This window comes from Pseudorca crassidens, chromosome 1, assembly GCF_039906515.1.
Source record: "Pseudorca crassidens isolate mPseCra1 chromosome 1, mPseCra1.hap1, whole genome shotgun sequence".
Taxonomy (NCBI): domain Eukaryota; kingdom Metazoa; phylum Chordata; class Mammalia; order Artiodactyla; family Delphinidae; genus Pseudorca; species Pseudorca crassidens.
This window is the reverse complement of record NC_090296.1, coordinates 185,199,018-185,214,277: the sequence shown is the minus strand read 5'-3', so window position 1 is coordinate 185,214,277 and position 15,260 is coordinate 185,199,018. Positions and strand designations below refer to the sequence as shown.

Here is a 15,260-nt window from a genome sequence, read left to right as displayed (position 1 = left end):
TGTCTCTTCATATGCCAATATCATATTAATTTTATTACGTTAGTATTATAACAGATACATAGAGGATGGAGAAGATATGGTTATAAGGATGGATGAGTTTGACAGTAGTAATCAAGAGTGAAGTTGCTTCTCAGTGTTAACTTTCTAATCAGAAAGGGATTTAATGGAGAGGCCAATTGATAAATTGATAAGTATCTATTGATAACTACCCTTGATGTTGCCAGGTTATATTTTGCATTTGTAAAATATTGAAAAGATGAATGTATACCATTAAGAGCTAATTTTCTGCCAAGTAGTATGTTAGGGGATATATAATTCTCCTCACATCAACTTTATGAGGTTAGATGTAGCTCCCTTTCACAGAAGAGAAAATGGACACTTGTTCTAAGGGTTAAGTTACTTGCCCGGTATTGTGCAACTATTAGATAGTAAAGGTAGGATAAAAACACTAATGACCAGGCTCTTTTCACTATGCCATAATGAAATGTTTCATGAACAGTACTTTGAACACTAAAGATATATACAAATTGATATGATGGTTATATCATAATCTTCTATCATTAGCACCCGTGAGTTTTATTTTAAAACAATGCAGTGGATAGGGCACAATAAAACTTTACAGCTAACTATTTATAGCAAAGCAATTCTATTTTGATGAAAGAACAATATATATTTATGTGTTCTTTCAAGAATGGTCTATGAATAAAATGTTAGAAGCTATTATGTTATTGATTGGTTCTTTTAAACATTTTTTTTTTTAGAGCAGAAGAAAGTTAAAGTAAAAAAACCAAAACCTGAATTTCCTGTATATACACCTTTAGAAAGTACATATATTCAATCTTATGATCATGGAACTTCTATAGAAGAAATTGAGGAACAAATGGATGATTGGCTGGAAAATAGAAACAGAGCACAGAAAAAACAGGTAAATTTTTAAAATTTTGTTTTAATTGAGTAAAATACATACTGAAAAGTACATAAAATATAGATGTACAGCTCAGTAAACTGTCACATGGTAAATCAAGTTACCATTGCCAAGATCAAGAAATAGAACATTGCCAGTGTCCAGAAGCCACACTCATGCTTCATCCTGGTCACTACCTTTCTTTTCTTCTACAAAGATAATGATCATCCTGACTTCTAACCATAGATTAGTTTTTCCGGCTGTTTGAAGTTTATAACTGGAATTGTCCTGTCTTAGTCCATTCAGGCTGCTGTAACAAAAATATAATAGACTGGGTGGTTTAAACAACAAACATTTATTTCTCACAGTTCTGAAGACTGGGAAGTTCAAGATCAAGATGCCGGCAGATTCGGTGTCTGGTGAGGGCCCTCTTCCTATTCATAGACAGCAGTCTTCTTGCTGTGTCCTCACATGGTGGAAGAGGTGAGAGAGCTCTCTGGGGTCTCTTTCAAAAGGGCACTAATCCCATTCATGAGGGCTCCACCCTCATGACCTAAGGAACCCCCAAAGGCCCCACCCGCTACTGCCATCACATTGGGGGTTAGGATCGCAACATATGGATGGGGGGATGGACACAGACATTCAGTCCATAACACATTCCATATGTACTATTTTGCATCTGCTTTCCTCTATTCATATAGTATTTGTGATAGTTATTCATTATTGTGTGTAGTGGTAGTTTGTTCATTTTCATTGCTGTATAATCCATTTAGAAATATAGCACAATTTATTTTTGTTGCAGATTGATGTTTCCAGTTTTTGACTATAATGAGTAAGTTTCCTTTGCACACTATTGTACTTTCAGTACACGTATGTGTAAATTTCTATTTTTGGAGTTAAGTTGCAGGGTCAGCTTTAGTAAATAATACTGAATTTTTTCTGAATAATTCAGAAAATAATAATAATAATATTATTAATTATATATATAATTATGTATATAATTATATATAAATATATTATTATATATATTATATTTATATCAATATATTAATATATATTAATAATATAATATATATTAATATATTATATTATATATATTTTATTTTATATATTATAAATAATATATATTATTTATAATATATTATATATATTTATATATTATATATAATTATAATTATAATATATAATTATATATAATATAATATATATTTATATATATTATATGTAATTATAAATAATATATTATATTATATATTATTATATTATATATAAATATATATAATTATATATTATTATTTTATTAATAAAATAATAATAATTCAGTAAATAATGCTGAATTTTTTTTTTTCAATGTTTGTATCAATTTATAGCTCAGCAACAGGATCTGAAAACTTCAATTACTTTACATCCTTGCCAACACTGGGTCAAGTCTTTTATGTTTTTAACCCTAGAGTTAGGTGTGTAGTCATATTTAATTATGGTTTAATTTGTATAACCTTTGATGAATAAGTTTAAACACTTTTTCTTATGTTTATTGGACACTGATACTCTCCTATGTGAAATGCCTTTTCAAGTCTTTTTTTTATTATTGGGTTGCCTTTGTTTTTTCTTACTGATTTGTAAAGAGGTTTTTAGTGTATTTCAGAAGTGAATCTTTGCACATTTTCTCCCACTTTGGCTTGCCTTTTCATTCTCTTAATGGTGTCTTGATGACCAGGGTTATTAATTTTAGTCATCAGTCTTTTCCTTTCCTTTATTTGATGTTTGTGTTGTGTTTAAGAAATCTTTTCCCACTTTGCAGTCATAAAGATATTTCCAAATTTTTCTAGAAGCTTTAGTATTCTACTTTTTACATTTAGATTCATAATCCCCTGGACTTTGTGTTTATTGTAAAGTAATGATCAAGTTTAATATTTTTTCAAAAGTTTTCCAAACCAACTGACCCAATACCAGTTAAAGAAAAGACTGCTTCCTACAGCTCTGCAAATGCCACCTTTATTATAGAACAAGTGTCCATAACCATGTGGTCTGTTTCTAGACTTTCTGCTTTGTTCCATTAATCTATTTCTCCATGCTTGTGCTGATACCACACAATCTGAATTACTGTAGCTATGTACTAGATATCTGGCATAGTAATTTTCCAACTTAGTTTTCCTCCTATAAGATTGCCACTTTACATTCACATATAAATTTTTTTATTTTATTTTATTTTATATTTGGCTGCGTTGGGTCTTCGTTGCTACACGTGGGCTTTCTCTAGTTGTGGTGAGTGGGGGCTACTCTTCCTGGTGGTGCGCAGGCTTCGCATTGCAGCGGCTTCTCTTGTTGCGGAGCACAGGCTCTAGGCGCGCGGGCTTCAGTAGTTGTGGCTCGTGGGCTCAGTAGTTGTGGCTCGTAGCTCTAGAGCACAGGCTCAGTAGTTGTGGCACACGTGCTTAGTTGTTCCGCGGCATGTGGGATCTTCCCAGACCAGGGCTCGAACCCACGTCGCCTGGCAGGCGGATTCTTAACCACTGCGCCACCAGGGAAGCCCTTACATATAAATTTTTAAAGTAATTTGCCATTTTCCACAAATTATTCAGCTTAGATATTCAATTGGGATTACATTGAATATATAGATTAATTTTGGAAGAACTGGCATCCAGACAGTATTGACTCTACAACCCATAAATAAATCCATTCATATAGGTCTTTAAAAAATTATTTTTAATGTGTTACAGGTTTTTGTGTGTATATACTGCACGTTTAAAAAAATATTCCTGGTCATTTAGTGTTTTTAGATGACATTATATATGATATTGTTTTTTTAAACTTCACTTTCCAATTATATTTGCTATATAGAAATACAATTGATTTTTGTATAATAACCTTGTGTCCTGCAACCTTGCTAAATTTATTTTATAATTTTAACAGTTTTTCTGAGTATTACACTTTTTTTTTCTTTTGTGCTAAGGATCTCTAGTACATGTAGAATAAAAGTGATATAATAAGTATCTTTGTTTCATTTGCAATCTCAAAACTTTCTTTATTAAAAGTTTTATTTCATTATTAAAATTATATATTCTTTTATTTAACTGTTAAATGTGATATATGCTGTAGGCTTTCTGTAGCATTTTTTACTGAGACGCACGTCACATAACATAAAATTCACCATTTAAAAGTGCACACAGTTCAGTGGTTGTCGTCTATTCACTATGTTGTGCAACCATCACCACTATCTAATTCAAGATTTTCATCACACCAAAAAAATAAAGAAATAACCCTCTACCTGTTAGCAGTTAGCTCCAATTCTCCTCTCTCCCCTTCCCTGGCAACTGCTAATCGATTTTCTGTCTATGGATTTGCCTGTTCTAGACATTTCACATAATTGGTATCATACAGTATGTGGCCTTTTTTTTCTTTTCAGTATGTGGCCTTTTGTGTTTTGCTTGGCATAAAGTATTCAGGGTTGTGTTATTTAACAGTACTTCATTTCTTCTTATGGCTAAATAATATTCCATCATGGATATATCACATACTGTTTATCCATTCTTCAGCTAATGGATATTTAGTTTGATTCCACTTTGGGGCTATGATAAAAATGCTATGAACATTCACATACAGGTCTTTATTCAGACATATATTTTGTGGTTTCTCTAGGGATTACATTAACATCTTAATTTATAACAATCTAGTTAGGATTAATGCCAACTTAGTTTCAGTAGTGTTAAACTTTCCGCCATATAATGTTATTGTCACAGATTAAATCTGTATATATTGTGTGCCTGTCAACTTAGATTTATAACTATTGCTTTATGCAGTTGTCTTTTAGTGAGATTAAAAATGAATTACAAACAAAAATTACATTTATGCTCTTTTGTATATTTACCTGTGTAAATACAAAAACACCTATCCTGGTGTTTATTTCTTCATATGCCATTGAGTAACTGTCTAATGTCCCTTCGTTTCATTCTGAAGGAGTCCCTTTAAGCACTTGTAGGGCCAGACTGCTAGCAACAAACTCCCTCACATTTTGTTTATCTGGGAATGTCAAAATTTTTCCTTCATTTTTGACGGATAGTTTTGCCAGATAAATAATTTTGGTTTGACTGTTCTTTTCTTTCAGCACTTTGAGTACATCACCCCACTACCTTCTACCTTCTGGTTTCTGATTAGAAATCAGATGTTAATCTTATTGATGATCGCTTTTACATGATGAGTTACTTGTCCTTTCCTGTTTTGAAGATTCTTTCTTTGTCTTTAGCTTTTGATCAGTTTGATTGTGATGTATGTAGATGTGGATTCCTGTGAGTTTATCCTTTTGGAGTTCATTGAGCTTCAAATTTTAGAAGTTTTGACCATTATTCTTCAAATAGTCTCTCTTTCTCTCTCACCCCCCTTCCCCTTCCTCCTTTCACCTTTCTGTTACTCGTATTAAGCATATGTTGATATGTTTAATGGTATCCCACAGGCCTCGGAGGGTTTGCTTATTTTTCTTAATTCTCTTTTCTTTCTGTTCTTCAGACCAGATAATCTCAGTGGGTTTATTTGTCAGTTTGCTGATTCTTTTTCTGCCTGTTCAAACCTGCTGTTGAGCCCCTCTAGTGAATTCTTAATTTGTTATTGCACTTTTCACCCTCAGAATTTCTGTTTTATTCCTTTTAATAATTTCTACCTATTTATTGATTTATTCTCAACTAGGTGACACATTGTTCTCATACTTTCCCTTTAGTTTTTTGGGCATGGTTTCCTTTAGCTTGTTGAATATTTAAAATAGCTGATTTACTCTTTTTTTTTTTTTTGCGGTACGCGGGCCTCTCACTGTTGTGGCCTCTCCTGCTGCGGAGCACAGGCTCCAGACGCGCAGGCCCAGCGGCCATGGCTCACGGGCCCAGCCACTCCGCGGCATGTGGGATCCTCCCGGACCGGGGCACGAACCCATGTCCCCTGCACCAGCAGGCGGACTCTCAACCACTGCACCACCAGGGAAGCCCTAAAATAGCTGATTTAAAGCCTTTGCCTAGAAATTCCAGTGTCTGGTCTTCCTCAGGCACAGTTTCTATTTATTTTTTCCTTTGTTTGGGCCATACTATATTGTTTCTTTGCAGGTATGGCAGTTATCGTTGTTCCTGTTGAAGACTGGGTATTGTGACAGTTATTAGTTGCAACTCTGAAAAAATCAGATTCTCTCCCCTTTCCAGGATTTATTGTTATGTTTGGCTTATTGTAGTTGTTGTTTGTTTGTTTACAGAGTTTTCTGTACTAATTCTACAAACTCTGCTTGTTTTGTGTAGCCACTGAAGTCTCTATTCAGTTAACTTAGTGATCAGCTAATAATTGGACAGAGATTTCCTTGAATGCCTGTAGCCAAAATTTCTTCCAGTCTTTGCCATGGGCTCTGTGTGTTGGGGCTCATCAGCTTCCACACCCAGTCAGGCAGTTGACAATTCTGCCTTAGCTTTTACTTTCTGCTTCCAGAGAGCCTCAAGAGCAACAGCAGGTGAGAACTTAAGTCCTTCTCAGGTCTTTTCTGACCATGCTCACAGCCTTGAGCATGCACGTGGCCTAGATTCTCAGAGCATCTTATTCCTCAGCCTTTCTTCTCAAGCTTTTTGGTTAATCTGTTGTTTGCCCAGCTTTTTTCTGTTGCTTCAGGAAGCAGTGGCTAAGATACTAGACAGTAACCATTTTCCCAAAATGCCCCCAGGGAAGAGCTTTTAGCATTAGGCCAGTTTTCAGTTAAGCAAAATAAAGACAAGCCTTTTGATCTTCCAAGGAGCCACGAAACAGATCAAAACAAATGATTACAGTTCCTTGAAAATTAGTTCATTCTGCTCCCTCTACAATCAAGAATATGGTTGTTATTTTCATAGGTAGTGCTGAGCTGTGGAACAGGGAATAAGACTGGGGTAAGTTAATGTAGCCCAGAGGTTGCTGTTCTTATCAAGAATCAGCTGTCTTTCTTTAGTACATGTTACCCATAGTACTGCAAGCCTTTGATTAATTTCCAGAGTTTAGAAAAACTTGATTCTGATAGATTCTGACCTTTTTTGTTGTTGCTTTTGTACAGAGAGTAAGTTTGGAGTTCCTTACTCTGCCATTTTTGTTAACGTCACACTGTGAATTTTAAAAATCAAAATTTCTTCCTAGATTTGCTAAGAATTTTTATTTATTAAAAATGAATGTTATAAAATGTTATCAAATATTTTTGTGTCCGTTATGATGATTATAGCTTTTTAACCTTTATTTTGTTAATGAGATGAATTATATAGATTGTTTTTCTAACATTAAACCACCTTGCTTTCTTAAACCCATTTGATTTGATATGATTTGATAGTACACAGAATTCTAGTGTACCTTTAACCCAGTTTTCCCTGATAGTTATATCTTATATAACTACAATACAATTTCAAAACCAAGAAATTGACATTAAGTACAATGGCTGTGTATAGTTGTATGCCATTTTATCACATGTGTAGATTAATGTAACAACCACTGCAGTAAAGACATAGAACTAGTCAAGATACAGAACACAAATACATCACTCATGCTTCTTTATATTCACACCCATCACCTTCCCACCATCCTTAACCTCTGACAACCATTAATTTATTCTTTCTCAGGAGTTTTGTCATTTTGAGAACGTTATATAGACGGAATCATTCATTGTGTGACCTCTTGAGGTAGACATTTTTTAATGCCTTTTCATTTTTATTCCTTTCTTTTTTTTTAGTGAGATGTAATTGGCATATAACATAATAGTTTCATATTTACAACATAATGATTCGACTTTGTCTGTATTTTTTATTTATTTATTTTTGGCTGTGTTGGGTCCTTGTTGCTGTGCGCGGGCTTTCTCTAGTTGTGGGGAGAGTGGGCTACTCTTTGTTGCAGTACGCAGGGTTCTCATTGCAGTGGCTTCTCTTGTTAACGGAGCATGGGCTCTAGGCACGCGGGCTTCAGTAGTTGTGGCACACGGGCTCAGTAGTTGTGGTACGCAGGCTCTAGAGTGCAGGCTCAGTAGTTGTGGCACATGGGCTTAGTTGCTCTGCGGCACGTGGGACCAGGGCTCGAACCCATGTCCCCTGAGTTGGCAGGCGGATTCTTAACCACTGCGCCACCAGGGAAGTCCCTCGACTTTGTATGGATTGCAAAGGAATCACCACAGTAAGTATAGTTAACACCCATCACCACACATAGTTACAAAAATTTGTTTTGTGATGAGAACTTTTAAGATCTACTCTCCTAGCACCTTTCAAATATGCAGTACAGTGTTATTAAGTATAGTCACCATGCTGTACATGACATCCCCATGACTTATTTATTCGTACCCTTTCACCCATTTCATCCACCCCTCACTGCCACAGCCACACCTCTTATAAAAACCAGTCTGGGCCTTCCCTGGTGGTGCAATGGTTAGGAATCCACCTGCCAATTCAGGGTACACGGATTCCAGCCCTGGTCCAGGAAGATCCCACATGCCATGAAGCAACTAAGCCCATGCGCCACAACTACTGAGCCTGTGCTCTAGAGCCCGTGAGCCACAACTACTGAGCCCGTGAGCCACAACTGCTGAAGCCCGCACGCCTAGACCCCGTGCTCTGCAACAAGAGAAGCCACCGCAATGAGAAGCCCGTGCACCGCAACAAAGAGTAACCCCTGCTCACTGCAACTAGAGAAAGCCTGCGCACAGCAACGAAGACCCTACACAGCCAAAACTAAAAACAAATAAATAAGTTATAAAAAAAAAAGAAAAAAAACAGTCTGTTCTCTTTTTTTTTGAGCTTAGTTTTCTTGGTTTTTGTTTGTTTTTGTTAAGATTCCTCTAAAAAAGTGAGATCATCTGGTATTTGTCTTTCTCTACCTGATTTATTTTACTTAGCATAATGCCCTCAAGGTCCATCCACGTTGTCACAAATGGTAAGATTTCCTTCTTTTTATGGTTGAATAATATTCCTGTGTGTGTCTGTGGATCTGTGTGTCACATTTTCTATATCAATTCATCCATCAAAGGACACTGAAGTCCTTTACATACCTTGGCTATTGTAACTAGTCTGCAACAAACATTGGGGTGCATATATCTTTTCAAATTAGTGTTTTCACTTTCTTTGGATAAATACCCAGAAGTGGAACTTCTAGATCATATGGTAGTTCTATTTTTAATACTTTGAGGAATCTCTGTACTGATTTCCATAGTGGTTGGACCAATATACATTCCCACCAACAGTGCACAAGAGTTCCCTTTTCTCCATATCCCCGCCACCACTTGTTATTTCTTGTCTTTTTGATAATTGCCATTCTAACAAGTGTGAGATGATATCTCATTTTGGTTTTGATTTGCATTTCCCTGTTGATTAGTGATGCTGAGCGTCTTTTCATGTGTTCAGTATGATGTTAGCTTTGGGCTTGTCACATACGGCCTTTATTATGTTGTGGTGCATTCCCTCTATACACACTTTGTTGAGAGTTTTTACCATAAATGAATGTTTTTGCCCAGTTTTGTCAAATGCATCTATTCAGATGATCATATGCTTAATCACCATACATCTGTGAGTTTTGCTTTCTTGTTGTAATTGATTTCTAATGTCAATACCATTGTGGTAGGAAAAGGTGCTTGATATGATTTCAATCTTCTTAAATTTAGGACTTGTTTTGTGGGCTAATTAACATCTGATCTATCCTGGAGATCCATGTGTACTTGAGAAGAATGTGTATTCTGTTGCTTTAGGATGGAATGTCCTGTATATGTCATTAATTCAGTCTGGTCTAACATGTCATTTAAGGCTAGTCTTCTTTATTGATTTTCTGTCTGGATGATCTACCCATTGATACAAGTGGGGTATTAATGTTTCCTACTTCCTATTATTGTATTGCTGTCTATTTCTCCCTTTATTCTGTTAATATTTGCTTTATAGATTTAGGTGCTCAGATTCACTTTTTTTTTTTTACTCACATTATGCCCTTAAGATACCTCCAAGTGTTTGAGTGTATCAGTAGTTTGTTTCTTTTTATCACTGAATAATAATCCATAGTGGGTTAGTTTGCATGATCTAACATGTTATGTATATAGGAGCATACAGTGCATACTCTGTTGTGAGATTTATTCATGTTTCTATAGTTTTCCCTTTTTAGTGCTGAGTAATATTCTATTGTATGGATACACTACAGTTTTTTAAGTTTATTAGTTGATAGACATTTGATTTGTTTCTAGTTTCTGGCCATTATAAATGAGTCTTCTATGAAGATTCATTGTACATGTCTTTGTATGGACTTATGCCTTCATTTCTCTTGGGTAAATACCATGCAGTAAAATGACTGGAAGGTGTGATGTGTGTATATCTAAATATTTTAAAAGTTGCCAAAGTGTTTTCCAGAGTGGCTACTAATTTTACATTCCCACCAGCAATGTGTAAGAGTTGCAGTTGCTCCACATCTTGGCCAACCTTTGCTGTTAACACTCTTTTTACCATTCTAGTGGATGTGTAGGACTATCTCATTGTGATTCTCATTTGCAGTTCTCTAATGATTAATAATGCTGAGCATCTTTTTATCTGTTTTTCATTAGAGTATCTTTTTTATGAAGTCTCTCTTCAAATCTATGGCCCATGCTTGTCTTATTATTGAGTTTAAAATTCTCTACATATTTTGAACACTTTTGTCACCTGTATGTTTTGCAGATATCTTCTCCTTGTTTATAACTTGCTTTTTTAAATATATAAATTATTTATTTATTTATTTTTGGCTGCGTTGGGTCTTCGATGCTGCGTGTGGGCTTTCTCTAGTTGTGGCGAATGGGTACTACTCTTCGTTGCGGTGCGTGGGCTTCTCATTGTGGTGGCTTTTCTTTCTGCGGAGCATGGACTCTAGGTGCATGGGCTTCACTAGTTGTGGCACATGGGCTCAATATTTGTGGCGCATGGGCTTAGTTGCTCCATGGCATGTGGGATCTTCCTGGACCAGGGATCGAACCTGTGTCCCCTGCATTGGCAGGCAGATTCTTAACCACTGCGCCACCAGGGAAGCACCCTAACTTGCTTTTTATTTTAGTAATAGTGTCTTTTGAAGAGCAAAAGTTTTAAATTCAGATGTTCAGTTTATTAAATATTTTCTTTTATACTAAGTCCTTTTCCTGTCCTAATTAAGAAGTTTTTACCAAACCCAAAGTTACTGAGAGTTTCTCCCATGTTTCCATTTAGAAGTTTTACAATTTTAGCTCTTAAATTTAGGTCTGTGAGATTTCAAGTTAATTTTTGTATATAGTGGGAGGTAAGCGTTGAGGTGCTTTTTGTTTGTTTGCTTGACATTTAGATATCCAGTAGCCCCATTTGTTAAAAAAGTTATACTTTTCCTATTCAGTTGGCATGGGACCTTTGTTGAAAATAATTGACTGTATATGTGTTGGTTTATTACTGGGCTCTCTGTTCTGTTTTTTTAATCTGTATGTCTATATTTACACCAGTACAATTTGTCTTGATAATAAGCCTTGAAATCATGTAGTATAAATCCTCCAACTGTTATCTTCTTTTCAAAATTGTATTGGCTATTCTAGTTCTTTACATTTCTTTATAAAATTTAAAATCAAGTTGTCAATTTGTACAAAAGATTCTGCTGGAATTTTTATTGCAGTTGAATTGATCTGTAGATAAATTTGGGGAGGTTTCGCATCGTAACAATACTGAGTCTTTTTTTTTTTTGGCTGTCTTGGGTCTTTGTTGCTGCACACGGGCTTTCTCTAGTTGCGGTGAGCGGAGGCTACTCTTTGTTGCAGTGCGTGGGCTTCTCGTTGAGGTGGCTTCTCTTGTTGCAGAACACAGGCTCCAGAGCGCAGGCTCAGTAGTTGTGGCACACAGGCTTAGTTGCTCCACAGCATGTGGGATATTCCTGGACCAAGGCTCAAACCCACGTACCCTGCATTGGCAGGCGGACTCTTAACCACTGTGCCACCAGGGAAGTCCCAGTATTGAGTCTTTTGATCCATTAACATGTATATCTCTTATTTTATTTAAGTCTTCTTTAATTTCTCTTAGGAACATATTTTGTCAAATTTATATCTAAATATTTCATATTTTATACTATTCTGAATTGTATTTTTAATTTCAGTTTCTGATATGAGTATATTGAAATACAATTAATTTTTGTATATTAGCCTTTTATCCTGTAACTTTGCTATGCTCACTTATTAGTCCTAGTAGCTTTCATGAAGGATAGGTCTACAATTTTGTTATATTTCAATGTTTTTGTGTCCTCTTCATATCAGGTAATACTGGCCTCATAGAATGCATTGGGAAGTGTTCCTTCCTCTTCTCTTTTCTACCAGCATTTGTGTGGAATTCCATCTATTTTTTTCTTAAGGTAGCTTTGGCTGTTTTTCTTTTTGAAGGGATTTGACTGTTTTATCCAGGTTGTTGAATATACTGGAATAAGTTGTTTATAATATTCCCTTATTATCATTTTAATATCTGTAGTGATGTCTCTTTCATTTCTGATATTGGTAATTTGTGTCTTCTTTTCATTTTTTTTTTTAAAGAGAACGAGGAGGGGGAAGAAGGAAATACAGGGTGTTGGGGACTGCAGTTTTTTAAAATTTTTATTTATTTATTTTTGGGTCTTTGTTTCTGTGCGTGGGCTTTCTCTAGTTGCGACGAGTGGGGGCCACTCTTCATCGCGGTGCGCGGGCCTCTCACTGTTGCGGCCTCTTGTTGCAGAGCACAAGCTCCAGGCGCGCAGGCTCAGTAGTTGTGGCTCACGGGCCTGGCTGCTCTGCGGCATGTGGGATCTTCCCAGACCAGGGCTCGAACCCGTGTCCCTTGCATTGGCAGGCAGACTCAACCACTGTGCCACCAGGCAAGCCCCGTGTCAGATTCTGTTTTATTTTTGGTCAGGGTCTCTAGAAATACATCCATTTTACTGATTTTCTTTAGAAATCAGCTTTTGGTTTCATTGATTTTCCTCTGTTGTTTTTTAGTCTTGTGTTCATTGATTTACGCTATTAATTTTTTCCTGTCTCCTACTTATTTGGGGTTTAATTTGCTCTTTTTCTAGTTTCTTAAGGTGGCTGTTTAGGTCATTGATTTGAGAACTTCCTTCTTTTCTAAGTATTAATGCTGTAAGTTTTTTCTGAACACTGAATTATTTAAATGTAGAGCTTTATATTTGGTATTTTTAATATTTATACATTTGTATTTTAGCTGTATCCCACAAATTTTGATATTATGTATTCATTTTCATTCAGTTTGAAACAGTCTAATTTTCCTTGTGATTTCCTCTTCAACTCATGTTTATTTTCCTAAAAGATAGGTATTTCCAGATATCTTTCTGTTACTGCCTTCTGTTGCATATAGTTTTTTTATTATTTAAGTTTACCATTTTAGGTTTTTGGGATGAGCATTTAATTCATCTATATTTAGTATAATTAGTGATATTTTGGGGTTCAAATTTATCATCTTAGTATTTGCTTTCTATTTGTCCCTCTTTATCTGTTTCCTCTCTTGCTTTCTTTTGGATTAATTTTAAATTTCCATTTCTCCCTTCTATAAACTTGATGTCATTATACACTCTTTTAGTCTTCCTTTTGTGGATAATATGTAGTATTCAATATGCCTCTTATTATAGTCTTGCATGAGTTTCTGTTGCTACTCCCCAGACAATAAAATGACCTTTGACCCTTTACTTCATCTATTTTGTGGTGTATTTTGTGTGTTATTTGTTGAGCTGTGTCCCCCTAAAATTTATATGTTAAAGCCCTAACTCCCAGTACCTGAGAAAGCGACATTTGTAAATAAGGTCATTGCATATGTAAGTAGTTAAAATGAAGTCATACAGGAGTTTTTTGTGTGTAGAACTGTGTGATGATACAGCATTTCATTTCCTGGATTCCTTTGTTTCAAAGCCTGTATTCTTTTCTCATTAGAATTTTTGCCTATGGTTTCTTTGGTTGAACTGACCGTAGAAATGTGCACACCTTATACTCTCAGTAGATATTTGTTAAATTGATCAAGTGTCCAGAGTAATTTATCATGGTGACTTCTGCTGAGAGACCATAATAATGGGGGGAGTGGGAGACAAAATACTGGATTCTTAAGATTTGAAGACCTAAGTTCTAGTTTTAGCATCACTGTTTATTACCTATATGATCCGGGTTTTTGTTTTCTTATTACTTAACACCATACAAAGAGTATGAAATTATCTGATCTTTCTACCTTAGAGATAAAAGTATGTATGTTAAAACATTTTGTAAACTGAGAAACCCTAAACCAAAATGTTCCTTTTATTCTAGCCTTCTTTGGGATCTTCCTGTCGTTTTCAAAGTTTTCATCTACATTAAAATTTTTCTTTTGTCCTTTTATTAGTAGAAACCAAATGAAGAGAAATATATGTCCCAGTTGACCTCTCTGCTGTTTGTATTAAGAAGTTGACTTTGTTCAAGAGCTTCTCCAATAATCTCCCTAACTCGTTTTTGTTTTGTCCAGTATATATTTGGAAAGGTTTTAAGTACCATGTTTGTAAGCTCTCACAAAATATTGCTGTAAAATGATGTAAAGGAGAGATGAACTTCTAGGAATGGTTACCCTGGGCATATGACATGGTGGCAAATGACCGTAGACAGAGGCTATACCTCTGTATAGCTCATGTAGACAAATTGCATAAGGAAAATACCATAGCAGAAAGCTAGCTGTTGACTTTACTGATAATTCCATGTCAAATAGGGGAAATACAAATTTTTATCATTATCATCATCATTCTTGACATCTTGTGTCAGATATTGTCCTATGTCCTACTGAACATTGAGTTGCTCATTTAACTCTTACAACCCTGGTAACATTTTTTCCATTTTGCAAGGGGTGTTTGATTATCAGGGGCACTGTGCAATATTTAGTTCATCCATATGCAATTGTTGTTATTTAGGGTAAAAACATTCAAATATCAGGAATTTTACATGGCTCAACCAGTGTAAGTATATTAGGCATGAATCCATCTATGGAATTTCTTAACCTTCTTAAGCTCTTGAAAGGGTCAAACCCAGGTGATTTCTCCCAGAATTTGCCACAGCTTTCATTAGTGGCAGTGCCTGTAGCACTTTAAAGCAATAAGTAAAAGATGGCAAATATCCAAATAGTAGGAATATTAGATTAAAAGTGAAATACGAAAAGTTATTTCTGATTATAATTGCCCAACATTATAAGTTAAGTTGGTGATAGTAATTTTTTTTTCATTTTTGAAACAATGTAGTTAAGTATTTTAAGTCCAATGAGCAGATGTCAAACATTTTTTGTGCGAAAACAATCCATGTATATGATTAATAAAAGTGAGGTTTTAATGAGTCATCGGTAAGTCAAACAAAATAATTTTCCACCATAAATACTATAACAAATAAACT

At 35.3% G+C, this 15,260-nt stretch overlaps 1 protein-coding gene across 2 annotated transcripts in view; it reads left to right on the top strand.

Moving 5' to 3' along the window:
- Positions 1-15,260, top strand: part of DNAJC1 (DnaJ heat shock protein family (Hsp40) member C1) — a 363,633-nt gene that overhangs the window by 274,949 nt on the left and 73,424 nt on the right. For both annotated transcript variants that reach the window (XM_067702975.1, XM_067702972.1), the window contains one exon: positions 762-925. In XM_067702975.1, coding sequence (XP_067559076.1) covers positions 762-925 — 164 coding nt within the window. The remainder of the gene's footprint in view (positions 1-761; positions 926-15,260) is intronic.